The sequence below is a fragment of the Diospyros lotus genome, chromosome 12 (assembly GCF_014633365.1).
Source record: "Diospyros lotus cultivar Yz01 chromosome 12, ASM1463336v1, whole genome shotgun sequence".
NCBI lineage: Eukaryota > Viridiplantae > Streptophyta > Magnoliopsida > Ericales > Ebenaceae > Diospyros > Diospyros lotus.
This window is the reverse complement of record NC_068349.1, coordinates 5140817-5150514: the sequence shown is the minus strand read 5'-3', so window position 1 is coordinate 5150514 and position 9698 is coordinate 5140817. Positions and strand designations below refer to the sequence as shown.

Sequence of the window (9698 nt, the reverse complement as noted above, 5' to 3'; positions counted from 1 at the left end):
ATCAAATTTAAAACTAGTAATTGTAATGTTTTAATTATTGTACGTTTATTAATATTTTTTTTACCCATAATATGAATTTAATATTAAATATATATTTAAAAATTCAACATTATTTTCAATTTTTACTTTTATTTTTTACAATTCACAACAAAATTAAATAATATTTTTTATTTTTTATTTTTTAATAAAAAATAAAATTTATTGACTATAATAACAATATTATGAAATTATATATCAAATAAAAATTTAAAAAGTTTTTAACTATAAATTAAAATTCAATAACCTTTCTATATAAATTTAGATAACTATTTATACTATTTAACACTAAATGTGCCGTTAAAATAATTATTATTTTGATTTACTCTTTTTTATTTGACCGACTGTTGCCAAGAGTTAGTTGGATTGATGACATGACTTGATTGGTTTTTACACTTTATCTAATAGCATCTCCAATGTATAACACCAAATTTGACATCATTATGGTATCAAAAGTGAATTTATACTAAATTTTTCAACGTCAAATTTTTTGTTTGACACCAAATTAGTGCAAAAAAAATCTTCAAATAATATTTTATAAATTATTATTTAACTAATTTTTTTAATATAAAATGTTATTATTAAAAATAATTAGTCACGTCTTATTAACAAACTAATAATTACTCTTGTAATTTTTTAATTTTTTTTACAAAATGTTATTCTAAATATGTGATTCTAATTAATTTTTCAACTAATTTTTTAATTAATTTTTTCACCTAATTTTTATCAAACTAATTATTTATCCATCTCAATTTTTTTCAACTAATATTTTTAATCAAACTAACTATTTATCCCATTAATTTTTTTCGCGTAATGTTTTAACTAATTTTTTTACTTTCTTTTATCCACATTTTTTTTTTCACTTATTTCACAACTAACTTTACTACCTAACACTACCTAACTTTTACCCACAACCTACCTTTCATTCAATTTTTTTTTTGGCTTAATACATTTTTTAGTCCCTAAACTAATCAAAAAAAATAACTTTAAGAATATCAACTAAATTGTGCTCGCTATTCATCCCTGAATAAAATAATTTTATACACTTTTAGTCCCTGGCTTAACAGACGTTAATTTTGTCACGTCACTGACACATCACTCCTCAACACTATCATATCACCACAGCTTAATGCATTTTTTAGTTTCTGGACTAATAAAAAAAATGATTTTAAGGATATCAACTAAATTGTGCTCACTATTCATCCCTAGACAAAATAATTTTATACACTTTTAGTCCCTATCTTAACGGACGTTAACTAAGATGTTCATTTTGCCTCGTCACACTGCCATGTCACTAACACGTCACTCATAATATCCACGTCTACTATCTATATTTTTATAAAAAAAAATAACGTCTACACACACCCGGCTATGGTTGCCAGTGGCAATGGGGAGCCATTTTTCCCCCCTTCTCCATTTCTCCTCATTTTTGGACCTTTCTTACCTTTGCACCCGTCGTCAATTCAGCCATTGTCGGTCGCCTCGAAACAGCGGGGGCTTGGGGACCCTACACCTAGTGGTCGGGGAATGGCTGGAGGTCGGGGACCAAGGTTGTAGGGTTCCCCGACCCCCAACAGCAATGGCGGTCAGCCGCCTGACCGCTAGGCTCCCTGTCCCAACCACAATTGGGTCAAGGAATCCAGTCTCCGCATGGCCGTGGTCTGGAAGCCCAACTGTGGAGACGTTTTCTTTTTTATATAAAAATATGGACAATAGGCGCGGATATTATGAGTGACGTGGTAGTGACGTGGCAACGTTACGAGGCAAAGTTAACATCGGTTAAACCAGGGACTAAAAGTGTATAAAATTATTTTGTCCAATGATGAATAGTGAACACAATTTAGTTGATATCCTTAAAATCATTTTTTTTATTAGTCTAGAGACTAAAAAATACATTAAGCTCTGGTGGCGTGGCAGTGCTGAGGAGTGACATGGCAGCGTGACGTGGCAAAGTTAGCATCCATTAAGCCAGGGACTAAAAGTGTATAAAATTATTTTGTCCATGGATGAATAGTAAGCACAATTTAGTTGATATCCTTAAACCCATTTTTTTTATTAGTCCAAGAACTAAAAAATGTATTAAGCCTTTTTTTTTTTTATAAAGGACAACACACTACCATCTATTTCATTATCAACCTTTCACAAAAGTGGAAAAAAAAATCATTTAACATTTATTTTTAAAATGAGTTTCAAAATCGATCCATCTTATATGTCATCTTCATCCTCAAATCCTGAAGATGAACTTGATCTTAGTGCAATAATGGATACACAAAGTTAAGGATTCAATGCACAACAAATAGCATTAATGAATGTGTATGCTAATAACAACCTCATCATGGTTTATCTCAATCAATAAGACAACCAAGCAATTTATGGAGGATCATTTCCTAGTCATAAAGTGATCTATTGTGGGCGAGCAGATGATGAACATAATATTTAGGTTGACTATTTTTCGGACAACCGATGATACACTGAATCAATGTTTCACAGACGATTTTGAATGGACTAAAGTTTATTCCTTCGTATTGTCAACGTCGTCGAAAGTCATGATAACTACTTCGTACAATGGTGAGATGGATTTAGCAGACTCGGATTGTCTAGTTTGCAAAAAAATAATAGTTGTGTTCCAAATGCTGAACGTAAAATCACCTAACGCTAATAATGTTGCAAGGTTGTTCCAAATAAGTGATAAATGTGATTTTCCATTAATGATATGGAGTCTATACTGTATGCATTGGACTTAGGAAAATTGTCCAATTGCTCAAGCATACAGTACAATGGATGCAGTAGATCTCCAACTATTATTGTTGAGGCTATAATTGATTATGATACTTGGATATAATATGCATATTTTGGTTTGCCCAATTCCAACAATGGCATTAATGTGTTGAAGACATCTCATTTATTCACAAACCTTGCTGAAGGTATAGCTCATCTAACTTATTATGTCATTCAAGAAAAATAGCACAACATGGGTTATTACTTAGTTGATGGTATAAACCTTAAATGGTTTAGTCTTGTACAAACTATTCATAATCCCTGAGATCCCAACAAAAATTTATTTGCGATGAAACAAAAAGCAATCAGAAATGATGTAAAATGCACATTTGGACTTATTTAGTCACAGTACGCAATAGTCGAGGGACCAACACGTTATTGGAATAAACATGTACTGCATGACATAATATATGTGTGCATCACAATGTATAATATGATCATTGAGGATGAATGTGATGTGCTTGCAAACATCTCAAATTGGATGGAAGCATCAGCCTCTAAAGTAGATAGGTGGTAGATGAAATGACCCGATTTCAACAATTTTTTACTTAGTATAGGCAAATCAAAGATAAGGAAACTCAAATTGCACTCCGTAATGCATTAATTAAACATTTGTGGGAGTTACATGATAACAAATAATGATCATAAAATTAGACGGTGAAAAAGTTTAATAATATTAGTGAATAATTATTATTCACCCATTATCTATGATATAACGTTAAGGATATCTTATTCACTTTTCTTTATTTAATTTACTTTTTATTAATAAAATATGTTTATTTTATCAAACAATAAGATGATGGTTTCATCATAATTATTAACCTGACACTATCATATCTCTGTAAACTGCATCCAAAGTATGATACAAAAAGTTAACAAAATTCTATTTCAACCATTGGATAAAAAGTGCTTTAATTTTAACTGTTAAATTATATTCATACATCTGCCACACTTTATTCAAGGTATGACAAAAAAAGTTATCAAAAATTCATTTTAACTGTTGGATGAAAAGTGTTTTAATCTTAACCGTTAAAATTGTATTCATATCACTGCCACACTATATTGAATGTATGGCACAAAAAACTATCAAAATCTTATCTCAACCATTCAATGGTATTCATATCTTTGTCACACTCTATCCAATGTATGACACAAAAATTTACCAAAATCTTATTTCAACTATTGAATGAAAAGTGATTTAATCTCAACCATTAAATAGTATTCATATTTCTACCACATTCTATCAAAAGCATGATACAAAAATCTACCAAAATCTCATCTCAACCATTGGTATCTTGATCTCTTTCAAAACTAATTTATAAATAATAGCTCATTCTTTATCAAAATGTCTCAAAACATCCCTCACTTTCATTTTTTGCCACTAAATATATATTTCTACAAAAATGTCTTCAAGTAAGAATTTAGGTGATAAGTCCCACGATATTCTACAAAGTGCTTTATATTTGAATAAAGAAGACCAACTCTTATGTCATGTATATCTTTTTGTTTCTTAAGATCCAATTATAGGTACAAATCAATATAGTCTTCAATTTGGGTCTTGTATAGAGATTAAATATCATAAGGCATTACTAGTGCATATTACTTAGGTTCGACCTAAAAAGATCTTCAACATCGCGAATGCAAGTAATCAATGGACCAATTAGCAAGTTAAGAGGATGTATTCGACAAATTGCAAATTTGAATCCAAATGGCACTTCAGAAACAATATATTGTAAGTATTTTCTAAATTTGAGTTATAAATATTTTGTGGAATTCATTTTACTCTTATTTCAATATAATTTCTGACAACTTAAATTTTTGGTTGCATTGTGCAATTAAATCAAGCTAAAGCCCTACTAGCACAAGATCCAAATTATAGCAAATGATTTAAATTTGACCACGTGTGGTCCATTCTCAAAGATACTGAGAAATACTCTAATATGCTTAGCACACAAACTTTAGGCTATCAAAAAAGAAATGAAGGCAAAGAAGCGTCACAATCATATTCCACAGCATCATAGTCTAAATGAGCATCGTCATTTTGTTTTAATTTAAATGCAGACTTTGAAAGTTAAGAGTAAATTAATTATATTAATGACAATAATAATTCAATTGTGCGACCTATTGGGAGGAAGAAAAAAATAAAAAAGAAACAAGGTGATGAGATGATACAAATTTTTAAATCCATGAAAGAAGAAAATCAACAAGTTACAGGTATATTTAAAGAAAGCTAGACACGTATGTAATAAACTCAATATCTAATGCAAATGAATTGTGAAATTTAATTGTTACGAGTTCAAAATGAGGTAAAAAAAATAAAATTGGAAGAATGACGTGAATAGAATTTTTTTTTTTACAAAGTGATGTGGATTTCATAGAAGATCCAATACTACATGATGCTCTTCGAAGTGAATAAATGAGAATTTATGAAAAAATAGTCCATGAGTAACAATTTTAATGAGGAAGTGGATCATCAAATTTGTTTGGCCAGTATTTTGGTAGTTACAGAGGAAGTGGAAATAATCTTTTAAAATTTTAAATGGTAATTTAGAATTAAGTATATCAACTATTTTATTTTTTTGTCATGTTGTTGTTATTTTTTTTATTTCATCATGTATTTTTAATTTAAATTAATGGGAATGTTATTACTTTATATTATATTATTGAGTTTTTATATTAAGAATATTATCTTTCTATCAGATAATTATTGAAATAATATTTTTTAATATACATAAACAAAATTAGTTGATTTTATATTATCATGGTATTTATAATGTATATTAAAAATTTTAAAATATATTAAATATTATACTTATTTTATAAATCCTAATAAAATATTTCTATATATATTATTTATAATAATTTAATTTGTATTTTTAATTATTAATTAAAATATATAAATATAATAAAATATATAAAGAGGAAAATTTATTTTAGAATTATATCGAAATGGACGAAATAAGAAATAAAATAAAAAACAAATTTAGTGTTTATAAAGAGTGTAACACCAAATTTAATATTATATTATTCACGTAATGCTAAATTTAGTATTTAAAAAATTCGTACCAAACATTAAATATATTTCTTTCGGAGTTATTTTACACGGCCAGATAAGTTGACAGACAGGCTTGCAGAAAAAGAGATAAAAGAATAAAATACCTCCACCCACCTTGCATTAAAAAAATGTAATACAATGTGAATAATAATATTTTAATTTTTTAATCCTTATTCCCTAGATCCTGTCAATTTGTCTGATTTTCAATAATTTTTTCTTTCATCATACTCAAAATGCGATATGGGTCGGAAAAATCCAAAGCCGCCATTCCTTCGTCTGAAAGAATTGACCCGAAAACCCTAGCTAGTTTTGCCGCGTTCAGTCGATTTTATTCTGCGAATCGAAAAGCTAAATTGGGGAGGGATCGAGGGGGTAGGGTTCCAAGGACTAGGAATCTATGGCGTCCTCGTCGTTCATTGCCCCATTTACGATAATAACCCCAAACTGTAACTCCGCATGTTGTTCAAAATTGCCCATTAGATCCGGAATTAGGTTTCGGGTGTCTTCTAGAGGTTATCTTCAATGCGCATCAACGGGGAGATCCGACTTTCGTTCATATTCTTCACCAAGCCATGAAGAAGAAGAAGAAGAGCCCCAGGAAGGCCAAGTTCAAGAACTTAGGGTTCCAGAACACTGGTTGGACCCTTCCAAAGCCTTAGAGGTAATCGTCCATAAAGTAACATTAACTTTAAACCCCCGGTCTTATCAAGGTTAATTGCATTGCTTTATGTGGTAAATTAATGAAATTAGTTAAGATTCAGTTGGTGTTCGTTAAATGTTAATGTGGTTGTTATTGCAATTTTACACATAGGTGATATTCTTGCTACAATTTCATTTCTTATTTTGTAAGGGGCTGGTTTTTGATGGGTGATTATTTCTTAATGAACACAACTTTCAATACCATGATCATGATAAATTTTTATACAGGCCTTAGATAAAACTCTAAGCTGTAAGACATGGTAGACAACTGCCCTTTGATTTCTCTTTTTCTCTGCAGTCTCATTTAAAAATGCATTTCAAGAACTAATTCATAAAAATGCCTGACTGATTGTCCTATGAATTACTTATCCTGGGAACTTCAGAGTATTTTCTTCATCCATATAAGGTGTTTGATTAATGATTATACTCTCTCTGTGTTTCTATGCTCCCCTTGTTGCTTAGGTGTGAATCAAACAGTTTTTACAGAACTGCATGACTGCAGGAATCGGAGTGGCTAAGGTTAAATCTCCACAAATGGTTGGATGACGAGTACTGCCCAGAGGCCACTAATGTGGAGATCAGCAGTGTCGCTGCTCGCTCATATTACAAATCTTTGGTGGAGAAACAAACTGACCTGGGTGAGATTCTGTTAAAGATGGCTAAAGAATTGCAATCTGTCTCCTATCGGGATAGCTTTCATGGAGCATTCTCATCAGCAAATGCAGCAATCGATCTAATAATACAACGGCTAGCTAAGGACTAGTGGTTTGACCACCCATAAGTCCTGAAAATTTTACTTGTAGTTGGAGTTTATTTGTAAGTTGCTCTCTTAAACACATTACTACATGAAAATCAAGCATTGTTGCTATTCCAGTGTCCATCTACTTATTTAATATTAGGAGTCTTGTCCTTGCCTAATTGGGAATACTACATGAGGATTTTGAGTTGATTGCTGGAATAGGTTTACTCGGAACATAGTATGGAAGTGAATTTGCTCAACACTACTACATTATCTGCTTTTTTCTTCCTTTTATTTTTATGCTAACCACAAAGTGATGGACATTGTGCACAGCTTCTTATAGACACCATTTCTTTTGAAAAAAAACATGCACACACGCACAATATGAAATGAGAAATTTGGTTAATATCATCTGCTAGAGAACATTGGAAAACTTATCAGACAAAGGAAAATGTCAAGTGAAAGTCGTTGGCAGACTGGTGGTATTCAGAATCACAATGGAATAGAAAAGTTTGTCCTTTAATTAGAACTTTACTATGTTGTATTTGCCTGTCTTAACAGTTATATGATTTCAGATTTTCAGAGTTGGAGCCTTAGAATTGATGAGAGTGTGTCCAAGAGAAGTCCTTTTTAGACATAATGGTTTCAGGGAACGCAGGGGGTTTGTGCCTGGTGATGATCTTCTGAGTTGGAACTTGGAACCATAGAATCAATCACAAAAGTGTATGGAGAATTCTCTATTTACATTACGTTGAATGTGATAACAAGTCCAGGCATGCAGCATAGTGAACATTCTTCTTCTGTATCATAAAGAAGGAATACATTTTAGAACATATAGAACAGATATTGAGGCTTCTGCAATTACAATTGAATTACATCAATGATCTGCATTCAAAATTTATCTTTATCTTATACAAAGGTGTTTTGATGTAGGTTATATGTGGATGACATTGTAGATGAACCAAAAAAAAAAAAAAAAACACAGGAATTCTAAACTTGAGATATAAAGGAACGTTTTGAAATTTAGAGACTTTAAGTTTAGCATATTAAAAACCGAATATAGAGAATGTAAGTTTAGTAGATATACATGTTGATGTTGTACCGATCACTTTTAAATAAAAATGGTCGCTTTTGGGGATACCCACATCTCAGAAAGAGGTGTCATGTCTTAATGATTCACTCACAACATGAATAATCGATTAAACGGATTAAGATATCTCTAGTTATTAAGAATGTCACGTGTCTAATTTGATGGGCACCACCTCTTTTTCTATCTTTAACTAAAATCAGAATATTAGAGAGATGGAACACCCCATGTTATGTTAAGGTAGTAGCAAATCTCTTAATAAAAAAACTATACAATTGATGAGTATAAATGGAAGCGAACCTTTTGTATGTGGACACAATGTTATTTTGATATTATTGAAAGGAAATAAAACCACTTACTTTTTAGTTAAACATTTATAATTGTTAAAATCTATCAAAATAATATTACTCAGATTTTTGTAAATAAAAGATCTTATAATGAGTTGAGAAATAGAATATTTATTTTTAAAAAAATATTTATCTATTTTGTTACACGAACAATAATCTCCACGTGATAAGCAAGCATATGGTTATGGTGGCCAGGCGCACTATTTTCTTCAAAAAACATTTACAGATCTCTCTCTCTATATGAATGGCTTGGAAGAGTGATTTGCTAGTGTGCTCGACGTTAAGAGTGTTAGAGCATGGAAGAAATGGCGACTCCAATCTTATGGAGAGTTATTTGTTTCAAGAGCAATTCAACCTCATATATGTCGGAGGAGGACGTTGAAGCAATACGGTCATTGTGTCTTTTAGGTTGATGTACTTGCTATTTCTTTCCCTCTCATATTGTCCTGTTGACCCCTATGCTTGCTTTGCAATTTGGTTGTGAAGTTTGATCTCTCACGCACACTTCATTCAATTTGTACATATATTTACATTTGTATTTGTTGTTACAAAAAATATAATAATTATAATTTTGTGAAGCGAAAAAGACTGCGATAAAAGACTTTGGTACCGTGGAGAATCGACCAACTATAGATTACTAAAAAAGAAGATATTTTTGAAAGAAATATGGCTTTATGAGAGAAGGGATTTTCCCGAAATGAATAAGGGACTTTTTGAAAAGGACGAGTCTTGTGTCATAGATCTCTCAAAAATCGAAATGAATAAGGGACTTTTTGAGAAGGACAAGCCTTATGTCATAGACCTCTTGAAAAGGATGAAAAAGGACTTCTGTAGGGAGTCTCAAACCTCTCTTAGAAAGGATGAAAAATGAGCTTTTGAAGAGAGTTTGGAACCTCTCTTAGAAAGGATAGAAAATTCCCTTGGAAGATTGATCAGGTAGCTTTAGAGAGAATTGTG

The 9698-nt window shown here is 31.0% G+C and overlaps 1 protein-coding gene across 3 annotated transcripts; it reads left to right on the top strand.

The window, feature by feature from the left end:
* The first annotated feature begins 6118 nt into the window (after positions 1–6118).
* LOC127814059 (uncharacterized) lies at positions 6119–8124 on the top strand. Of its 3 annotated transcripts, none has more exons than XM_052355287.1 (3): positions 6119–6530; positions 7071–7206; positions 7883–8124. In XM_052355287.1, exons 1-3 carry the CDS (start codon positions 6267–6269, stop codon positions 7939–7941), a joined length of 459 nt encoding a protein of 152 aa, XP_052211247.1. In that variant the 5' UTR covers positions 6119–6266; the 3' UTR covers positions 7942–8124. The 3 variants fall into 3 exon arrangements, 2 of the variants coding, with proteins under 2 accessions (XP_052211247.1, XP_052211246.1); XR_008026261.1 differs by having other exon boundaries at positions 6120–6530; positions 7071–7384; XM_052355286.1 differs by lacking the exon at positions 7883–8124 and having other exon boundaries at positions 6121–6530; positions 7071–7873.
* The last annotated feature ends 1574 nt before the right edge of the window (positions 8125–9698 follow it).

What these genes read in the sequence shown, in the direction of transcription:
- LOC127814059 (XM_052355286.1), top strand. Translation starts at nt 6,267, where the DNA reads ATGGCGTCCTCGTCGTTCATTGCCCCATTTACGATAATAACCCCAAAC. An exon ending in ACCCTTCCAAAGCCTTAGAG is followed by an intron (nt 6,531 to 7,070) that starts GTAATCGTCCAT and finishes GCATGACTGCAG; the next exon opens with GAATCGGAGTGGCTAAGGTT.